Source organism: Bombus huntii, unplaced genomic scaffold (genome assembly GCF_024542735.1).
Source record: "Bombus huntii isolate Logan2020A unplaced genomic scaffold, iyBomHunt1.1 ctg00000052.1, whole genome shotgun sequence".
NCBI classification, from domain to species: domain Eukaryota; kingdom Metazoa; phylum Arthropoda; class Insecta; order Hymenoptera; family Apidae; genus Bombus; species Bombus huntii.
The window spans coordinates 1,096,127-1,119,080 of NW_026099316.1; the positions used below are offsets into that span (position 1 = coordinate 1,096,127).

At 48.0% G+C, this 22,954-nt stretch overlaps 1 protein-coding gene and 1 pseudogene across 1 annotated transcript; both read left to right on the plus strand.

Annotated features, from left to right (window-relative positions):
* The first annotated feature begins 58 nt into the window (after positions 1-58).
* On the plus strand, positions 59-1,093 carry LOC126875692 (uncharacterized). The gene has a single exon (XM_050638581.1). The coding sequence runs from the start codon at positions 59-61 to the stop codon at positions 1,091-1,093; it is 1,035 nt and encodes a 344-aa protein (XP_050494538.1).
* A 16,937-nt stretch (positions 1,094-18,030) lies between these two features.
* LOC126875718 (5S ribosomal RNA) lies at positions 18,031-18,149 on the plus strand (annotated as a pseudogene).
* Positions 18,150-22,954: the final 4,805 nt, after the last annotated feature.

Below are 22,954 nucleotides of genomic sequence, written 5' to 3' on the forward strand. Positions count from 1 at the left end.
CACTCTCAGAAGGTGCGTCCGCTGCTGCAGAGCCAACCCTCCACCAGTGGAATACTTGATGGGTGATTTGCCAGAGGCGCGTATTACCGAATCGCGGCCGTTCAGGAACGTCGGAATCGACTACTGCGGCCCATTCTACATCAAGGAGAGGAGGGACCGCAACCGACGTAAAATCAAGACGTACGCCGCCATATTCGTTTGTCTGGCGACAAAGGCGGTCCACATAGAGTTAGTCAGCGACCTAACCACCGACGCCTTCTTGGCCGCGCTACGCCGTTTCATCTCGCGGCGAGGATACTGCGCAACGATCCTCACCGACAACGGCACCAATTTCGTCGGGGCTAATCGGGAGCTGCAAGAACTCCGGACCCTATTGCAGTCCGACGACCACCAGGATAGGGTACAGAATTTTCTCGCCGACCGACAAATACAATGGCGTTTTAATCCTCCGAACTCACCACATTTTGGCGGCTTATGGGAAGCCGCAGTTAAATCGTTCAAACGCCATCTCATCCGCGTGGTCGGCACGGAGCTCCTGACCTTTGAACACCTCAACACCCTTGTGATCGAAATTGAGGCCATTCTCAATTCACGCCCACTGACTCCCATCTCATCCGATCCGAAAGATCCCCCTGTCCTCACTCCCGGTCATTTTCTAATCGGTGATACCCTAACCAGTTTACGGGAGCGTGATTTCAGGACAGTTCCATCAGGACGGCTATCCAGTTGGCAGCGCATTCACCAGATTAAGCAGCACTTCTGGAGCCGATGGTATCGAGAATACCTAAACGAGTTAACCCGCCGCAGCAAATGGGACAAGGGCAAACACAACATTCATGAAGGCACCGTAGTAATCCTCAGGGAGGACAACGTGCCCTCTATGCAGTGGCCTTTGGGCCGCGTAATCAAGGTCCATCCAGGAGCCGACGGAATCATCCGGACCGCTACCGTGCAGACGGCAACAAGCATCCTGGACCGCGGCGTCAAAAGACTGGTCCCCTTACCCATCCACCCAGATCCAGACGAGGCCGAACGCCCACACGGAGCGAAGGAGGTCACCAACGACACACCAGACTCCACAGCCAGAATTTGATCGGTGCCCTCTCAACGGGGGGAGGATGTTACGACGCCTAAAACATCTGCTCGCCAGCCCGCGCGACCGGACAACAACCGACCTGCGTAACGGCACTTCGACCCTCAATAAACCTAAGGACCCACCATAACTTTCATTTCCCTGCATTGTTTCGCCATATGTCTTCAATCCGATTGTCTTGAAGAATTGCAAGCCAAAATATGCTCGAAACACAGTCGGTTTTAGAGGTGTCCTTGGGTTTATTAGTCGCCTTTAAAACGCGGAGAAAGCGGGTATGCACCCATTAGGAAAACCCGAATAGCCCTGTAATAAAACAGGCTAGGTTTTCTCATACACACAGTCATTTACGCACCACGATGGTAGAAGACTCCCTACTCATCCCTTCGAGCAGTAGTGCAGCATGACCAATCGACACCGCGGTTCGTTACCCTCACTTTTCCTAACGAAAGTGGGACCAACGAATCCGCGTTCTTTATGCACAGGGGCACACCCACACCGAACTTTCTTCCGTATTAAACAAAAGAGCGACAAACGGTCTACCAGCTAACGCCTAACGCGACAGTCTCCCAACTAACGCCTAACGCGACGGTCTCCCAACTAACGCCTAACGCGACGGTCTACCAACTAACGCCTAACGCGGCAGTCTGCACATAGCGCGAGAGTCGCATTCTTCACGCAAATCTTTTGTAACTAAGTGCTTGGAAATATATACTTTATAATACTGTGAATCCCAGTGTTATACCAACTCAATCACCCCTCATTATCTCAAAGGAAATCAGGGGATCGATCAATTCGTGGTGTCGATTGTTATAATCGTAACGGGGATTTACGACCCCCGTTGACGACTCTCCTCGCGAGTACGTCTCCCCGCGATTGGTCGAATTTACAAGGAATTTCAAAGTTATCGTAGACATCTAGAGACGGGTTGTTCGGAGGTCTCAAAGTTTCCAAAGAGAACGAAATTCGGCCAATCTAACTGCTCGGGTTACGTCGTTTGAATTAAAAAAAAAATCTGCACGTTCGATTTCCAGATAAATAAAATTTTTTGAATGCGATTCGCAGCGCGAAATTCGAGCAGCGGCTATTCGATACGACAATTGCACGATATAGAAGGGGTTTCTATCGCGCGCAATGCTTGCGTAGAATCTCGACGATAGGTACGCGGTATTTGTCGACTAACTATAAATATCGAATAGTTCGACTGGCTGCGCGAAGTAGCGAGTTTCCACGCGCGAGCAATAACGTTTACAATATATTTCACGTAACGGCAAATAGCGCTAATTGTACGCCAGCGTTTTGCCACAGCGATCGTGCGATAGTCAGTGGTACGTACGGCTCGTTCGTATTTACATTCGTGAAACTTAAATTCGGATCGCGCGAATGGCGAATCGAAACAGATTGAATGCGAGATTTCGGGGGGAAAAACGATCGATCGGAGGGTATTCTGACTAATTCTCGGACTAATTCTCCGACTAATTCTCGAACGATGCCGCTCGAACGTGGACGAACCGCGTTAATGGACGATCTAATTTGCAGTTATCTGTTAATCGGTTTAAAACGCTCTATATTTAACCGGGCATTCCATTATACTTGGCTGTTTCATTCGCTAATTTATCATTTCATCTCGGCTCAGCCGGCTCATCGTCGTTCCATCAGTCGCGTCGATCGAGCGAGCGGAATTTAAATTACCCGTATAATCCTCGAGCGGTATCGCGGCTCGTTAAAATTACACCGACAGATTTATTTGCCGCGCGTTTGGCGGATGGCATGCCGATCGACCCAGCGCGCTCGCATAATTCCAAATTCGAACATCTTGTCGCGTTTTCCACGTTACGTTGAGTCGTCGAGTACGTTACGTCGTGAAATTTGAAATGCGTGGAACGCGCGTATCGCGCGTCCACGTAAGATTTGTGTTTGCCAATCGTAGCCGAACTCGACAGCAAACGCGGCGCTTCGGCGAGAGAAGAAGGGAAAAGAGGATAAAAGGAGAAGAGCGGAAAGAAGAAAATGAAAAAGAAGGGGAGCAAAACGGTGGACGGTTGGGAAATAACAGGCGGCAGAAGCGTGGTCGGCGTCGATCGTCGAGGGTAAAGCGCGAACGGGCTGTCATATTCGCAACAGAGGGCGAAAGTCAAAGTGGATCTCGGTGCGGGGCGGCGCAGCTAAGCGTTCGGGTCTGAAAGCACGTTCCAGCCTTTTGATCGCCAGGCTATTTTCTTCCGTGCGGCCTCTTTCATCGTTCCACGCTACGGATTTTCAGCTGAATTTACGCCTGACATCAGCGGTTTACTCGTTGGTTACTAGTTGGAGTCGCCTGATAGACGAGTAGGTGCGAGGGAGCGACCGGCAATTAACTTAGCAGTCGATTCTAGCCAGTTTCGAAGTTTCGTAACCCGGCACGTTGGATCCGGTCAATCTGTTAGATCCGTGGCAGCCGAGCCGTGGGGCAGACAGGAACGAAAGGCACGTCGACGGGGCTCTCCAGTAATTTCACCGATACGTTCGACCGTCGCGCGATTAAAATCCTCTCGGAGCCCGCCATACAGTTTCTGCTAGTGGCACGAGTGGCCAACTTTACGAGGGGATAACGCTACGTGATACGAAATCGCACGGCCGAAGCTTGCCGTATCCATTCCTTTTCTATTCCGCCCGTTCTGCCTTCTGCTCCCGATCTCCCGCTAATTCGCCTTGTTTCATCGGCCGTCTCCAGCGTGGATCGAGGGACATCGGTCCTTAAACTTTTTCCCACGCTGGACAAGGTTTTCTCCTTGATAAGTACCGATTCGTTTCTACTTCGTTCCGATGTTAGCGAAACGGCTCGTTCGTTCCAATAGCAATATTATTGAGCAGTAAAATTCTTCTGCGTGTAAAAGCGGATAAAACAATTTCCCCTAGTATTTGTTTGCAACTAACAGTTTTTAGCATTTCGTTAATAAATATTTCTTGGCAACAGCATCGTATGAAATATATTAGGTTGTCCGAAAAATGTCTTTTTTCGCAAACGTCGTTTTTACAATAAAGCACCTCCGTACAAACGTGAAACCAAGTCTGTGAAATGTCTCGGTGTTTATCTCAATAGAACAAAATGGATCGTACGTAATGCGACAAAACGATATAAAGCAAATAACATTGTGCGTCTATTATTTCCTCATAAACAGAAAGAAACTTTTCGGATATCAATCAAACAACTCGTATAGCGTATCTCTTTGAAGAAAACTTGCAAAGGATCGGTTTAACGTCTTAGGTACGATTGAATTTTGTGCGGGGACGTTCCTTCGTAGGGCAGGGTTTGACGCGAACTACGCGTAAACGATACTGCACCGCAATATGTGGCGGATAATGCTGTTCTCTACGCAAGCACATTGGATAATTAAATGTTAATTTTTCTTAAAGGTACGATACATATACGTGAACTTTAATAATTTACTTTAATTATTAATAATACAATTGAGTGTGATATATTTTAAAGCAGGGCAAAGCACATACACCCACGTCACAATTTTCACATTCAAGCGAGCTAGTGCTTTTCAAATTGTTTTTCGTTTTCTATTTTCTAGCGACATTTTTAGGTTAAAAATTGTAAAATATTGTAAGGATGCGGATCGGAATATTAAAAAGAGCATCTAATAATGATATATTTATTTTAACGGAAAGCAATAATTGATATCTGACACTTGTGTATCAAAAATAGACTATATATTTTGCCTGTATGTATTGATAACACTGTTATAAAATATTGCGAGGACAAGAAAAGCGTGAAAAAAGACAAACGAAAACGTGCGTTTAGCTTAAACGGTGACCGAGTACCTCTCCAAGGTCGGTGCTGCTGATATTTAAAGGGGTCCTCTCTAAGGTCGGTGCAGCTGATATATAAAGGGGGTTCTCTCCAAGGTCGGTGCTGCTGATATTTAAAGGGGTCCTCTCTAAGGTCGGTGCAGCTGATATATAAAGGGGGTCCTCTCCAAGGTCGGTGCTGCTGGTATATAAAGGGGGGTCCGATTCCCGGCGGAGCCAGCACCATCCGACATAGACACGTAAACTAGGCAGATCAGTATAGTCGAACATTAACATTCGAAATTTTTTCCAAATCTAGTATACCATGGAGATTTTACAAAAGACAAACGATCGGTTCCGAGAAGGAGTTCCCGTCCGGGTGGTTCGAGTCGAGTCACTTACCACCATGTGGGTTCGTTTGGCTGGATGGCCGAAGATAACCCAAACACTCAATTTGAAGATGATGGAACATCCCGTGGAGTACTTGCCGAAGGCGAAAAGTTTAAGAACAGGCATGCTAGTCGCCGTGCTAGTAGATTTTAAGGAATCTAGCGCTTGGGAAAGAGCCATCCTTTTACAAAGGACCATGACTGGCTACATCGTCTTTCTAATCGATTGGGGGTTAGAGAGCGAGCAATGTCTCGATTCAATACGGCTGCTGCCCCGTAATTTGGCAAAAATGGCACCGTGGGCTAGAAAAATCGTTCTGCCAGGTGTACGAGAACAACCGATCCAAGGGAAGAGACATCGAGTGGCCCAATTCACCATGTTGAGACGGACAGGGAGCCTAGTCAACATCGATCCTTCTCCAGGAGAAGCAATAACTGCAAGGTTGCTGCTGGACCGAGAGCCGGGAGAATCCGCAAGAGATATGGCAGCATACTGGCTGGAGTTGGGATACCTCGATCCCGAATAATCGCTACTATTGCCAGACACTTTTTTTCTAAGTATAATAATTCTTGTATGTATGGTTTTGTATGTATGGTTGTATGTACAGTTTTATGTGGATATTTGTATTTTTTTTTATATATATTACTACTGAATTGTATATTCTTAGTCAAGTTTGGTTTTGTATGTCTGGTTTTGTATGTATGGTTTCGTATGTATGATTGTATGTACAGTTTTATGTGGATATTTGTATTTTTCTATATATATTAGTACTGAATTGTATATTCTTAGTCAAGACTGTAGGTGAATAAAAACTAATGAAAGCATAAAAACTTGTTAACTCTCTCTTATCCTTCCTCCTCATTCACACAAGTCCTACAATACTAAATTTAATGTTCAGCTGTACGAATTGCAAGGTACATAATAAAAAAAATAGAATAAAAAGTAAAATAAAATAAAAAAAGGAATAAAAGAAATAAAATAAAATAAAATAAAAAAAAGTTAAATTTAAGATATCTTTTAAACTAATCATTTTGCAAATCAAGTACTTGTATACTCCTCTGTAGAGAATCAAAAACTACGGACCGGATCGTCCATCCAGAAAACGAGAAACCCGAGGAAAAGGAATTGCCCGTGTTGGTGTTAGGTCGCGTCCTCGTCGCTTCGCTTATCGTTGGACACACGCTGATCGAACAACGACGCCTTTTCACGGATCCCTCGTGTTTTTCCTCCCTTTTGGTTTCGTGACCCACGGAGAAAGACGCCGAGCAACGCGAATCTCGACGCGTGGCATAACGTTGTTTCGTCGGCCCGGCCTTTGACGCTGGTCGCGGAAGCGAATCGATACCTCGTCGATCGACGCGTGGTGGCGATACGCGTTGCTCTCGTCCCCCTGAGACGCGCAATTAAGAACGACGATCGAAGAACGACGGAGTATCGACGGACGAGGGGGCGGATGAATTCGTTGGATATCGTGGAGCCGGCGATTATCGCTGCCCGATTAATAACTGCGACCCTCTTCTCCGGATTTCGTAGGTTACGACGTTTAGTCGCGATATTAACGTACCTCCAAAGATTACAGGCGTAAGCCTGCTTCGATCGCTTTATCGCGAATCTTCTTACGATCTCCATCGACCGCACCCCTGCGATATTTAATCGCACGGGGGACGAGGATCGTACGAGTGCTCCTCTTTCCCTTACTTCATGACCGATCTCCCTTGAGCGATACTCGACGTCGTTGGAGTCAAGTACCTTCGGCTTTGTATCAAAGTCGGCCTTCGCGTCGGTCCGTGTCGCGGCATTTTCCATTCTGAAGGGATTCTTCGTTTCACATCGTCACGTCCTACGAAGCGTTATATGGTCGTAAGAACGACGAAACCAAGATCCAACCTTTTTATACTTATTCGTATCTAGATCTCGAGTCGGTTATTAATCGTCCGGCGGCACACAGCGCTGTTATCTCCGAATCGAGAGAGCAACGTCGAAAGAAACGGCGCAGCCGGCCGTTCTCACTTTACTCGCTCGCTCCAAGAATCCCGTGGCTCTCTTTTTCGTCCGCGGTCACCCTTTGTCCGTGAATTGGCATTAAGCCGCACCCCGATCTGTGCGCAGATCGTTTTCCACTGCCAACACTGTAAAGGGCAATTGTACGTCGAGTCGTACGCGGAAGCCTTTATCCCGCGGGTTACATTATCGCAGCCCGTGGTTTCCGTATACTCGCCCTATAGCGAGCCGCGTTAATTCCAATTTATTCGCCCTTTCGAAACGTTGCTCGAAACTTGATCCGTCTTACGTTCGCCAGTCCGTATCCTCGATACGAGAGATCGATCGACGTATTCCACGTATTCGTCTCTTTTAAGCCGCCAAAGTAGCCCCGCCAAAGTAGCGCCAAAGCCCCGATCCCTTATCATTTAATGTATATCCTATGTTTTATCGTTCTTGCATTGTTTTGTTCCTCGACGTTGCACTAATCGGAGCAGGTGCAAAGTGTTGGATAATCGATTCGAGACAATGGGATCTCGAGCGACAGGCGTCGTAAACCCAAGGACAACCATGCCCGGACAGTGTTACGGTTACGAGCGCGAAGTCTTTTAATCGTCTTTCGCTCGTAATATGGGATCGTACGCGCGTATTACGCCGATCCCGACACCGATCTCGATCGATCGCGAGATCGCCAAATTAACGCTTAAAGCGACCTTCCAATCGCTACGTTCGGATCGCGTCGTCGGCGCAGATACCGCAGTCGAGGTTGACTCCTCCTCCTTCGCTCGGCTCGTCGTTTCTTGCTGGATCGCGAGAGAAAAGGGCTGATATCCTCTGAAACGCGCGACGCGAAATCGAGTTGGACCTCGTCGCGTTCTACGTATATCGACGATCCGTCAGAGAAGAACATCGGGAATCCTCGATCGCACTCTCTCGAGCCGTCAAGCCACTCACACCCGCTTTTCGCTCGACGCGCTACCCAGAGAAAAAAACGAAAATAGAGGTAACCGATCGAGCGCGTTTGCGCTTACGCCAACGAGGAGAACGAACGAATAAATTAACGTTTCGAAGACAACTGGACGAAGACAATGGAACGAAGAGAGTCATCGGGATGTTTGAAACGCTGCGAGGATCTCTGAACTATTTCGCTTCTAACGAGTGAAAGGAAAGGAGAAGAAGCTTGCGCGCTAACTAGACGAGAGAAACAATTGGAACTTTCACGCTAAATAGGAAACGATTTTGCCTAGAATCGCAAACGAACATCGTTTCGATCCTTTAACGGGGGTTGTATCGATCGCGCGACCTGACACCTGCGATTTCAATGGCGAGAAACGAGAAGAGTTGGCGCAACTGCTCCACGAAATTTTCATAATTCTCGTTTCCAGCGTCTAGATACGCGCGACGGTGCACAACGAAGCGTGCAGGAAGAGAGCCGACAGACGGAATCGCGCCCCCCTTCCGTTTCGAAATACAGCGGGGGCGGTAGAAACGTAACAGCGAGGCAGAAACTGTCGACGAACTCGCGAAAGATCGCATCTGAGTTTTTCGACGAGCGACGCCTCTCTCTCTCTCTTTCTTTCTCTTCGCTTGGATTTTACGATGCGCCCGCGCCCTCTTCTCTCTGTCTGTCGAGAGAAGCGAGGGCAGAGAGACCGCGCTAAGTCACCTGTAATTTCCGGCCGAGAAGTAGCGGGTGGCGCCGTCCATCTTCCGCGAACGGCCTCTTAAGTCTTCTTGACCGTGGCGAGATTTTTCGGACCGCTGGTTGCTTATTTACGATGACGATCGAACTCGTTAACGCTCCGAGCACACCGTACACGCCACTCGAATTCCAAATGGCCGCTCTCCGCGGAGCAAGTTAAGCTTCATCGAGCCCGATTGAACTTTGTAGTCGCTCGTGCTCGTCTTTCGTAGCCTGTCTCTCGCATTGGGTAAATACCGCCCTTGCGATCTCTTTCCTTCTCCCGTGTACGCGGCTACGCGATAAATTTGATATTTCGTAGTAGAGCAGCGCCGATCGCGAACAGTAGCGAAGCTTTATCGCTTGCGAATGAACATCGTCTAATATTTCGGCGTAATACGGTGGCAAGATTTTTCGGCTTATGCGTTCGTAGCGGCGCTAATATTCGACGGAAGAAGGAGATGAGACGGATCTAGCACTTGCCGACAAAGGAGATGACCATCGCAATCGACTCCCCGAAAGATACGCAGATGGGAGAAGGCCGAACCCAGTTCTTTACGTTCTTTCGTCTTTAAACGAAAGTTGTCTGAAAGTGATTAGGTTTCTCGTCGTTTAAAGATTCGAGACCCCTCGCTAGAAAAACGAATTGAACGCGAATGACACCGTTCGAAAGATTCGTCTTTACGAGGCAAGAAACGCCTGGCGTCGGTTTACAAAGATATCGAACTGGGTCAATTATCGTCGGTGTGTCCAGAGGAGCGAAGGTATTTACCGGGCGAGCTGGGTCGATCGCTCGGTTCAATAAAATTGTCGTTAAGGGAGAGATAGCAAGGTGTAGGCGAGTCGGTGACGTGGCACATAGCCAGTCGGTGTGTTACTACGAAATTACGAAGCAATTTCGCAGGAAATATATTGGGAAATGATTTCGACGCCGACATCGAAAGTATCTATTACACGACTAACGTTACCGTTACACGAGACCAAGCTTGTACGGATTATAACGAAGAGGTTGATGTCGCGTTGAGCCTGTATCGTCGGACACCTGCCACGAGCAGATTGACGTAAGCAGGCCAACGTCGATTATAGGAGATTTTATTATCGGCGGTCACACAGATTTTCCTACGAATCGTCGGTCTCGTATTTGCGATTTCGTAGGTATCCTGCCGAGGAGGACAGCCAATTTAAGGACAAGCATATTGGCTTCGAATCGAGGCGAGAATTCGTTCGGCCCGAATTTGCTTCGAATTTGCTTCGAATTTGCTTCGAATTCGCTTCGACGATGATTTTCTATCAAATTATTCGTGTCGTTCGTATTCGAGTTCCTTTCCCGACGTTCCGCGCAGCGAAATTGAAAGGGACGATCTGAAAAAAGCAGAGTAAACTGGAGTAGCTTTGACCTGTATACCAGGTCCAAAAAGTAATTTAAACGTTTCGGTATAGTTACATGTTTAATTAAGGAACGGTTAACCGGAAAATCTTTGTAATTGAAAAGCATTGAATTCCGAGTAAAGTTGGCGAGCAGATTTCAGCTCGTTGATGGGTCTTAAACGAGGTCGAAAATTCCACTAACGGCTATCTTGGAACACTCGATGAAAAGGATCCGTGGAGTAATGATTTTCCACAAACTTTATTCGGCGTGTCCCTCGTACACGATGACGTAAAGCGACCAACCATAGTGATCAACTCAAATACGGCGGAAGAAGAGAAAGAAAAAGAAAAGTATCGTGAAGAAAAGGTAATACCATCGTAACCGTCGTAAATCGTTGGCAGTTGTCGCGTGTCGATGGTACGTTGATCGGGTCGGTTGTACGCGAAAGCTCTTTATCGACGAACTCGATAAAACTTTCACATCCGGCGATCGCTAAGCAATTTAAGTTTAGCGGAAAATCCATTTCTCCGGCGAAGAAAAGAGTGCGAGCTAGCGGCGCGTGGATAATATTAACTAATTTATATCCCGGGATTTAATAACCTGGCGACGTTGGGCCGGAGTACAGAGGCTCTCAATTACAGTCGGAACAGCGTCGTTAATACAAAAGGAGGCTCTTACGGTCGATAGATGGCGGCCCTTATCGTTGGCTCTCTGCCATCAGCAGGTTTCAGCGACGCTGCCTCGACATATCGATACAATCCCCCATTGGGTGAAACGACAGCGGGCTGGCTGCTGGTTTTTCGCTACGGTCGGACCCGCGCTCCCTGTCGCGAAATGCTTTTGCGTCACGATGGTTTCGCGTCGGTTGTTTGCGCGCCGTTTCGTTACATTCCTATGACTATAATGCTTGGTTACGAGTCGAAAATCGTTTCGTTTCCCGCTGATCTTTGCACGAGTACGAATTTTTCTATTTTTCGACAGTGGATTTTTTTTACAAGTTTCTATACGCGAACATTCGTTGATTTATGCAACGTCGTATACGTATTGTCGTTGCTTGCACGCTGGTTTGCTGAACAGCGTGACGTTTTTTCCATCGCTGGAATCGCACAGACGCGTAAAGCGAAGGCCACCTTGGTATTAGGTATTCTCTTTGAGAAACGTGCAAGCAGAATAGGAGAAAAACGGCACGAGACGCGTTGCAAGGCGCGCGTTGATATACTTGTACGTATAGCCAGAAGCGGAAGGAGTTTTCGCGGAGACTCGAGTTTCCAAGACTGACCGTGGCACTCGCCGCGTCTATTTCGCAGGATCGTTTTATTTTAGAAAAACCGGTCTCGCCGTTCTCTCCAGTCGGCGCCCGTAACTTTTCGTAAACTATGTTGCCAAATTGCTGGCGAAGAGATGGAAACACGGGCGGCTGGATAGCGCGGTCCACGGGTAAATTTTGTAAGAAATAAATTTATTAACAGGAGTCGGCCAGATTTCTTCCGCGCACCGATTCTGCGTCGCCAGTGCGAATTTCCGCGAAATTTTTCACGCGTGTGTATAAAAGGACGACACAGGATGAAACCGGGCCGCGTATTTCGCGTAACGTTATTTGCTCGCCGTAGGGTACTTGCAAACAAACGCGTATTTGCCCGTCCATTACATTCGTTTGGCAACAACGTTGCCGTTGCCGTTCTTTCCACCCCCCCCCCCCCCCATCATCAGCGCATGGTTTTTCACGTGTTTATCACTGGCGATCTACGTTCCGCGTTGATTAATTTTTCAGCAGAAATTCAGCGACCGTTCCGAGGCAGGCCGCTCGAATATTCGCTGGTTTAGCTCGGGCGAACGCCGAAGATTCGTTTCTGCCGAGCTGCAACGGCAAACAGGTCGTTAAGCCTTTAAGTTCAGGCCTTGAGTGTACAGAGCAAACTCACGGCTGTTCGCTCGCCGCGCGTTCCAATGGCAACGACGATCGGCAACGCAGCGATTAGGCATCGCGACAACGCGCGCCGAAACTTGGATCGGCCAGACCAACCACTGCGAAAGAAATTCTCTTTCCGTAGGATTCTCGAGAGGGGTCGGATTTCGATCGCAATCGCTATCCCAAATTGCGCGTCACTGGTTTACAAACGGTTCGAACGTAACAGCAGCTAGCTGTAAAATCGACGACTTGAAATCCGCTGGGGCGTCGAGGGGCATGCCTCGACGTCCCCAAAGGCTAATTAGTTTATTTTCGCACGACGGTGGGGCGATGCCCCGGTTAGCGAAACTCCCTTTCCGAATCGTTGATCAGTGTACGTAATATTATACGACGGGTTATTTACCGAGGTTACGACGCTCGCTCGATCGCAGTAGCTTCGGCGCACGCGAGCATCGCGACGCTCGGGGCTCGGGGCTCGTGGCTCGCGTGCCGCTCAAATTAATCAACAGTCAACCTTTTGATCTTTCTTCTCGATGCATTCACCGATATTAAAATCGGAAAATTTCCATTTCCATCCGCTTTCCGCGGCTCCACCAACTTTATTAATGTCTCGTGTTACAAACCGTTCGTCCGATTTGCTCTACCATCGGTCGCGTCGATCGAGCGAGCGGAATTTAAATTACCCGTATAATCCTCGAGCGGTATCGCGGCTCGTTAAAATTACACCGACAGATTTATTTGCCGCGCGTTTGGCGGATGGCATGCCGATCGACCCAGCGCGCTCGCATAATTCCAAATTCGAACATCTTGTCGCGTTTTCCACGTTACGTTGAGTCGTCGAGTACGTTTCGTCGTGAAATTTGAAATGCGTGGAACGCGCGTATCGCGCGTCCACGTAAGATTTGTGTTTGCCAATCGTAGCCGAACTCGACAGCAAACGCGGCGCTTCGGCGAGAGAAGAAGGGAAAAGAGGATAAAAGGAGAAGCGCGGAAAGAAGAAAATGAAAAAGAATGGGAGCAAAACGGTGGACGGTTGGGAAATAACAGGCGGCAGAAGCGTGGTCGGCGTCGATCGTCGAGGGCAAAGCGCGAACGGGCTGTCATATTCGCAGCAAAGGGCGAAAGTCAGAGTGGATCTCGGTGCGGGGCGGCGCAGCTAAGCGTCCGGGTCTGAAAGCACGTTCCAGCCTTTTGATCGCCAGGCTATTTTCTTCCGTGCGGCCTCTTTCATCGTTCCACGTTACGGATTTTCAGCTGAATTTACGCCTGAAATCAGCGGTTTCCTCGTTGGTTACTAGTTGGAGTCGCCTGATAGACGAGTACGTGCGGGGGAGCGACCGGCAATTAACTTAGCCAGTTTCGAAGTTTCGTAACCCGGCACGTTGTATCCGGTAAATCTGTTAGATCCGTGGCAGCCGAGCCGTGGGGCAGACAGGACCGAAAGGCACGTCGACGGGGCTCTCCAGTAATTTCACCGATACGTTCGTCCGTCGCGCGATTAAAACCCTCTCGGAGCCCGCCATACAGTTTCTGCTAGTGGCACGAGTGGCCAACTTTACGAGGGGATAACGCTATGTGATACGAAACCGAAATCGCACGGCCGATGCTTGCCGTATCCATGCCTTTTCTATTCCGCCCGTTCTGCCTTCTTCTCCCGATCTCCCGCTAATTCGCCTTGTTTCTTCGGCCCTCTCCAGCGTGGATCGAGGGATATCGGTCCTTAATCTTTTCCCCACGCTGGACAATGTTTTCTCCTTGATAAGTACCGATTCGTTTCTACTTTGTTCCGATGTTAGTGAAACAGCTCGTTCGTTCCACGGAATACACCAAATCTACCTTTCGTTTCAGCCAGCGCAGTTCTGAAGCTGCAATTAACCGCGTCTACCTGTTTCTCCAGGATCGTCGTTCGAATCGAAACGTCGGACGGGTAAAAATTTCACGACGCGAGGCGCCTGTTCGACCGTGCATTCCGCGTAGAATCCGCCAATTTCCGACAAGTCGACCGATTAAAACGAATTCATCGGATTACTGAGTGCCACGTCTGTCTGCAAAGAGAATTAACTCGGACAAGATGGATCGTAATTCCGTGAAAGCGGCGCGTCCCTCGGAGACGAGGAAAACATGGCCACGCGTGTGTGTGGACCAGGACGAGAGGAGACGCAGCGGGGTTAGCTGAGTCGTAAAGCTGCGCGTATCCGGTCCCCAGTGCACACGAACGTCCTTCTAGCGTGTAGCTACATCGGATTACGAGTGGAGTTGCGATGCGTTCGGTGTCAGGATTTTTTGAAGTCTCGCCAACACACGGATTCGACCGACGGGGTTCTAATACAGCGCGCATATCGGCAGGTTTCACGGGTCGGCTGTCAAACCATAGCCCAGGGGTTTCCTTTATCCCGTTTCCTATTTCTCTCGGTGGTCACCGTTGTTACGTCTGTTGGGCCGACACGGCTGCAGTGCTTCGATTCTACGACGACCGTGTCGCGGTTCGTCGTCCTTTCTTCGCGGTTTCTGGTACTCTCCTACCTATACGGTCTGTTGGTTAACGACTCGATCCCCAAGGCTTTCCGTATCGTGTCTCTGTCGCTTCGAAGCAAATGGCAACGATACTTTAAGTAAGACGTTTCCGTCGCGGATCGCTCCAACTCGTGCACGATTTGTTTCGTGGCCATTTTTCGATAGGCCGACCACGTGTTTCGCACGATGGAATTACGAGGGACTATTTATCGTTTCTTCGATAGACCAACGAAAGCAGTAATTCTTCTTGCGCGACGCGCGATCCTTGGTTTCTCACAGTTCGGGTACGAGGTATTATCGTTTTCTAGTTTTCTAGTGGACGTCGATGCGTTCGAAACGCATCTGACTGGCGACACCGCGAGACACGTTGTAACCATGTTCGCTGAAAAGTTAACGTCGGTTCTGCAAGCGTGGTTTCCGTCGTTCGAAAGGAGTTAAAGCGGAGCAAAATCACGACCATTTAAAGAGACGTCAAGAGGATAACGTTTCAACAGCGAGTTCCACTTTCTACCGGAAACCGAAACCGAAACCGAAAGCGAAACTGAAACTGAACTTGCTTACCGATCCGGTGGCGAAAGCGTGTACGGGGAGGAACGGAACGTGACTCGATCGTTCGTTTCGAAACGTTTTTCCGAAATACAAAGTTGCAAAGAGAGGAGAGTTTGTATCTCTTATAATCTCTTCCTGTTGCTGTAATAATCCTGTTTGCTGGATTTATCGAACACGAGCCAGGCATTTTTAAAGCGATCCCGATCCCGTCGATAATTCGCACGCGATACAACCGCGACTAACGGATGTCTCTGCTGCCGCGTACCGTCTGCTTTTCAAACAGTTTCGCCGTGCAAAGTGTCACCACGTTTCACTCGGAAACGAACGAACGCATCGTCGTCGGCTAATTTTCATTTCGTGCTCGTGATAATTAAGCCGTTGCGCGACGCTCCACCCTCGCGAGTCGACGATTTTCTAGGAGACCGCTCTGGTCCGTGGCAACCGAGCCGGGAAACGTCAACCAGCTGTAACTAGCGAGCATCGTTACAAGCAAATTAACCAGCCAGCTCTGCCCTGTTTTGTACCGTGTTTCCTCCTTTCTTCTCTTTTCCCTCCTTTCGTATGCTTCGCAAGCGTCACCCACGCAACGAGATTCGTCGCTTTCTTTCAAACGAGCGAATAAAAATAATATTTCTACGAAATATGGCTTTCGCGAATACGAAGGCTCCCACGAACCAGCGGTTCCAACGTCTTTCGGTTTTTTTCGTGATTTTCTTTTCCACGCAATTTTTCCTCGATCAGTTCGGTTTATATGTAGATGTAAACAAACTAGCAGCAGCCAGTTACTTTTAATACGAAAAAGTAAATTGAAAATGCAGATAAAAGCTCGCGGCGTTTGGAATCGTGCCCAGGTAATACCGGGTCTACGCGTTCAAGAACGTCAGCAACTTTCCGATACTCTTTCCGTTTCATTCTGAAAAGCATCGCGTTAATAGGTTCCGCGCCACGTAAGATCGAACTCGAAACATCGATGACGATACGAGTACATGTAAATTAAATCGAAACGTTTCCATTATGAAATTGCCGGGAATTTACTCAAAATCGCGCTTTTTCCACGTTTGTTTCACTTTCGAAGAATAGAAATTTCAAATCGCCGAACTTGTTGCGTTGTCAAGAGTCATCGGGCTGTACGCCGCGTGTAGAGAAATTTCTTTTTTTCCTGGCATTTTTTCATCGCGACAAACTTGCAACATTGCGTATCCGGTGAGCGATTACGGTTAAAAAAATTGACCCTACCAAAGGTTTTCTCGTATTTTTCGCCGGGAACAAATACGCGGTGTCGGGCGTTTCATAGGTCGGTGAAAATTCGCCCGTTTATTTCGATCGCAATGGGGGTTTCATCGACGCCAAGAGCAGCATCGACGAATACGAATACGCGTTTTTCTCCTTGTTTTTGCCCTGCCACGTTAATACTTGGACTGCATCGAAAGTTTATGAGAGCGTTAGAAAATAGCGAGCGGCATGCATGTACGCCGTCGGCTTTCCCAAACTTTCCAAAGCGTACGAATTGCGAACAGTAGCTGGAAACCAGAGCTGTCCGTACGTATATTTTTGAAACAGCTTACTCGACTGCCTCGTTCGGTGTTTGTCGTGGAAATTTATCCTGATATTCCTCGCCAATCCCCCCGCCTCTCTCTCCTTTCCGCCTGTCCTCTTTCATCCTTCCTGTTTTCCTCCTATTTATAAAGCGTAAACACGCGATATGTACCTCTGTTTGCCGCGTTTTATAAATATTCTCGAGATTGGAGAAATTACTTTTCCGTTTCTCTGTTTGTTAACGTCGTGAGGAAAGTTTGCGCTGCGTCAGCTTCGCAGAATCGTTCGCTTCTTTTCCTCGCATTCCGGTTCGACGGAATCGCCACTCCCTTATCTACACGCGTTTCCTCCAAAACTGTTTCTCATCGCGAAGCCAAGTCTCGAACGAGCGTTCGTCGCATCGACAAAGTATCGCGACATCGTTGATTTTATCGTTAATAAGCTGGCGATACCGAGGCTGCGACGGCTTTATCCGTCTGTATTTATTCACCGTCTAACGTTGCATTATTCAGTGGAACGCTCCATTTTCGGTCATTGCTTTTCTTACTGCCGTTCCATTTACTCTGCGGATTTAAGAACAAGCGAGAAGCACTTGGATCTTTCCTTTCTGCCGGGATTATGCTTTTTCCTCTCCACTTTTACGTTGTATCCTTCGAGCTTGGATGCTCGATCATAGTTGCGCGAGGGAAACCTTTTTCTCCATAGACACGCACAAAACCTACGCTTTCAGGTTTACATCCCCCTGGAGCCCCGTAGTCCATATTTTTTGATAATTCCTACAATAATATTTTATAATTAGACCTACAATATATTTAAAAAAATAAAATCCCGATAAAAGACAAAAGGGTGGACAATTGCATTACCTATTAAGTATTATAGAAAAATATTAAAGGAAGCATATATATTTCGTCGTATTACGTGCAAATTTTCCACAAATGCGTAAAAAACCGCGGTCTATTTACATAATAAAATAAATAATTCTTATGTGTCATAAGTCAAATTTTCTTTACCATTCTCTCCAAAACTTCTTGTCCCCTCAGAATATTGCCTAACGTTGTGTCTAAAGATGTAATCGCATCTCAACAGAGATAAAAATTTGTCAAAAGAGGAAACTAATTATCCTGCTAATGATACGTCGAACGACGTCGTAGACCAAGAAAACGAGATCGATGCTGGAGGATTGGAATCCGGAAAGATGGAAGAAGAACGTTGGTAAAGAGCCATTTACTCGCAACGCCAACGCCCTGGCCGGGCTGAATGCACTCGTTCCCGTCAAATCACGAAAGTTAAGCAGCGCCGGGCACGGGTAGTACTCGGATGGGTGAACGCCTGGGACCTCCGTGTGGCGTTGGCGAAGCGTGCTGGCCCCCCCTCCGTGGGGTTCGGGCCTTGGGCGCTTGGCGGCTCAGCGCCTCGGGGCCGCCAAGCAGTCCGGTAGGGGAACCGGGCTGCCTGGCATGGCGACGAGGCGGTCTAACAATGGTCACACACCGCTCCATCAGCCGTGGTATTAAGATGTCGATGCGTCTCCGCAGTACATGTTCGGCTAGCCCGAGGGCCCGTTTTAAATCTTAAGGTTTAGTTAACTAAAGTCCTTCAAACAGACAAACAGCCTTTGTCCCAACTACGGGAAGATAGGGGAGACGTATTTTTCAACGAGCGGCGTCTCCCACTAGCAACTTTCCCTCGAGGGCGGCTAGCATCCTTCTCTAACCACCGATATGGAGATTGACCAATTAGCAGCAACGTCAATTTCCCTTACTTTCTGAACGAAGGCTTTTCTCGACGAATCCGATGATCTCGTATCCTTAGACACACCCCGTTATAGTTTTCCTCTGTGGCATCATCGGGACGGGAAAGGCATTCTCGCTCGCGATCTCATCGATTAAGGAGTAACCCTTTACGGCCAGTGAATATTACGCATCCGACTTGGATTTTGTGAGTACGTTCATCTATCATCCCGTCGACCGCGGATTCGTTATTGAACCTAGGATCATTGTCATTAGTTTCTCGAGTACCTAACTACCACGGTTACTTGTCCGGTTCTATAATAATCGTATTTGCGCTAGTCAATGTCTTCTCTATTGCATAACGACAACGTGTAACCCAAACGAGGATTCGTTTCACGCCCCTAACCCTAATTCTAATGTAAACCCGACATATTTATTAGACAATTATTACAAGGATTATAAATGTGCGTTCTGGAATGTAGACAGTTGGCTAGTTATTCACAGACTGACTGGCTTAGTGACCCATGGCCCTTGAAAAGGTTTAGAGCCCCACTCTCTATGCAGTAATGATTGTGACCTGTGTGGGTGTCTGTGTGGCGTCACATGTGGCACAGAACCTTCTAGTAGCTTCTCGACGTGCCCATCTAGAATGTTCCATCCATATCCTGACGCTTCTCTTGCGAATTTTCGAAAGAGCCTGCACGTGCTAGCCGCCGTGGTGCATCTCACGAACGCACGCTAGTGGGGATGGCGCTGGGCAGCGAAGGGAAGAATCCGTACGATCAATTACCTTATCTGCATGCGGTTGATATCGTCGTATTCCAACAGATATGTTAGGCAAAGGTACTGATACGTGGCGGTACGGCGTAGCCATGCTGTATTATGCGTCGGCGCTTTATATTTTTCGTGTATAATACAATTTTTGGGTTTAAGCCGCTGAGGAGCGGAGCTTTTTTATGAATTTTTTTTATTTTTTTCTGTCCTGAAAACTTTGTCGCAAAACAGGACGCTTCGGTAGCCTGCTTTTTGGGTGCTGTGTAACTTTGGGGAGAGGTGGGATGAGAGGGAGGGGGCGGGGTTGGGGTGGGATGAGAGGGGGTGGGGGAGGGAGAATAATGAATAATATATATCTAATAGTGCGAGATCAGAATGTTTAGCATCAAATAAGAATTATGGAACTATACTTTGTACAGGACGACGGTGGCTATGTGGTTACTGTAGCAGACTGCAAACACATAGGTTGGCGGTTCGAATCCATTCCCTCCTGGATTTTGATATAAGTGAGTTCAGGATCAGAAGTGAAATGTGATGTGTGTGAGAATCCGTACTTGGGCGACGCAGCTTCTACGTCTTAGGTGTCTCTCTACGAGAAATTACCTCCCGAGATGTGAAAAATAAAAATAAAATAAAAAATAAAATAAAAAAAGTAAAAAAAAGAATACCTATGAAAACAACATAGAAAAAACAAAAAAAAAGAAAAGAGGAAAAAAAATTCTTCCTCCTGATATTCGTAATACTTGTAACACAGCAACATTGATACTAACCCCGAACAACGAAACGATCGTCACCTGTCATCAAAATGTGGTAGTGAAGAAGAGTAATTGTGTTGTGTATACAGAAGAACAGTTGTGTTGTGAATATCCGTACTGCCATTGCCTTAGTGTAGTAGTCCAGCTACAGATTCCAGGTTTACATCCACCTGGGGCCCCGTAGTCCATATTTTTTGATAATTCCTACAATTATTTTTTAATTAGGCCGTTAGGGGAATCGGGCTGCCTGGGTCGGTGGCTCCGGCGACGAGGCGGTGTGACAATGGTCACACACCGCTCCATCAGCCGTGGTATTAAGCGCGCGGGGGAGGCCCCGTTGCAACGCTCACATCGGTTCCCGGGCCTCTCTCGATCGCAGCCGGGACGGTTATCGTGGAGGTTTTAGTCGGTTGGAATCCGACACTACCACGCCGCTTTCCCCAGAAGCGGCCTGGCGTCCGTGCGGATTTCCTCCACGTAAAATATAAAAAAAAAATTTACTCGCAACTGCGACGAATCATTCACAAAGCTCGTAAGCGACTCAAAAGTTCCAGGATCTGGCTTTTTCCTCATCGCAAACGATTCGGCGATGAAAACAAAACACGAGTTACCTAAACACGACCTAAGGTCATTATGCCCGCGTTCCTTGTCGTTTGATCTTCCGCCTCTGATCTGCTTTCATCTGATGGATACTTTTCGTGGTCTCTGATCGCCCGCGGAGCAGTTAACAAAATTGCAATTGTTGATTGCACCAAGCGAAGGAGCCTCGAGCCCTCTCCGCGCTTCCGAGTCGGCCAAATCGATCAAATACCGCGACGAAAAATTTGCGAATAACCAACGCGGAGTGTCGAATGCGAAAACCACCGGGTCCGACTTAAGTACCAGGAATTCGACAAAGCGGTCTCGTCTCGCTCGTAATTTAGGGATTGTACGCGAAACGGCGGAGAATTAACTGGTTCGCTGGTGGCTGCGCGTCGAACGCAAAACGCGCTCAACAACCCTCGCTCGTGCTTTCTTGGCCCTCGTGTATATGTTCTTCGCGAACGAGCGTCATCCTCTCCGGGCGTAGACACGTTTACGCGACTCCTTCCAGATGCTGGTTAACTCCGCGCACGGAAATAGACTCGCTCGCCCCCTGCCCCTCGAACTTTTCGAATGAGGCTGGTGCTGTCCGGCACGAGCGAATCACAGAAGGAAATCACGCTGACGATAGCACGTTGTAAGATTTTTCCTGGATAATTTGTTCTACGATAAGAAATAATCGATAATCGAGGGCAAGTTGCGAAGGAAAATACAGAATGACGTGAAATTTATCTAAAATTTTCTATCGCTCGTTTGATCGCCGTTTTCGACGACGAATGCGGAGAATACTAGAAGAAGCGCAACGATTCGAGAGTCGGTAAATATTCGAAAAAACGAGGCCACCTTCGATCTCGATGCTTTCGAAATACGTTGCGAAGCTCGACGTTTCGAACGGTTTTGTCCTACACGCACGGTCGGCGCTCGGCCTTCAATCACGAATTACACGGGAAAATATTACACGTAGCTCGGCCCGAGTTTCCAAGCTGGGTCGGGTTATAGTATTTAGCAATATTCACGGCTTACCCTTATCGGTGTAAACATAAAAAATGCCACGGCGGTGAACGGATTAATATTAGATACTGCTACCTACATCGAGCTTCGAAAACCAAGGCTTTCCCGCATAACCGCAACACTAAGACCAAACGCCGCATCGGTTGTACGTATGCGCAGGAAAAAGTTGTTTAAAACGTCTTTAGCGTTTAGCGATATATCGGAAAAGCGTGAAAATCCAAAGTGCCCTTTTCTCGATATTCGACCGATATACGCATATACGAAAATACGCATACGAAAAGTTTCGCATTGTTGCGATAATAGGATACGTTAATAGCCAATAGTCACGGTGCGTTTAAGCGGCTTTGTAAAACGTATTGCCGCGTTTTACCAACGTAAAAACCGTGGTGACCGTCTCGACGCTGTCTCTGCGAATAGAAGACTCGATCGGCGAATCAGCGCGTAAGGAACGAGGAAAAAGAGAATTAATGTTGCGGAAAGGTTCCGTCGTTAAACGGATGCACTCGAGTTTACCAGGAGAGGAGTGACGTCGGCGAGAGAGAGGAAAGGTTTCGGTGGCTGGATAACAGATAGGTATTTGCTTTGCACGACGTTCGGAGACGCGAGTTAGAATGGGCGGTGATTCTCGCGAGAGCGAGCTTCCAACGTATTAAAACGATCGCGCGACGCACAGAACGGCTTTCGAGAGATCGGTTTATAACGCACGGTCGTTGGCGCGTCGTTCGATCCGCGTGACGGGCGCCGTTCCAGCAATATCGAACCTTTTCGTCCATTCTCTCGCGTTGATTCCGCGGCTAAGGGTGAACGATCGTTCGGGCACGTTCCGCCGAACGTCGCGTCTTGCTTTCGGCGCTCTGCGTATCGACAGATTCGACAGGGCACGGTTACTCGCGTTCACGGGCAAACGCCAGAAAAAAGCGGCCGATCGACGACGACTCGATTGAAAGCTGTCTGCGCGATGGCTGAATATTTACAGGTGGTGTTTGATGCTTTGAAACGCGGCTCTCGCAGTTTTTAGAAGTTTTTCGTGTTGCTTCGATGAACTTGCCTGTTTATTCGTTTACACGTTCCGTTTACGTTTTCTCGTTTTTACAGCGGCGACGATCGTAAGACGTTGTCGAGGCAAAGAATCGAGATTTTCCAGCATCGTTGTCAGCAAACGTAGGCGGCGAAGCGTTTCTACCGAGCGAGATATTGCTGGCGAGAGAAAGTGTCAGCGGTATTTGTAACGCTCGTATCGCAACAGATGCACATATCCCGCGGCTGTTTGAAAATTATTCCGTTCAAGGACGGGACAATAACGCATA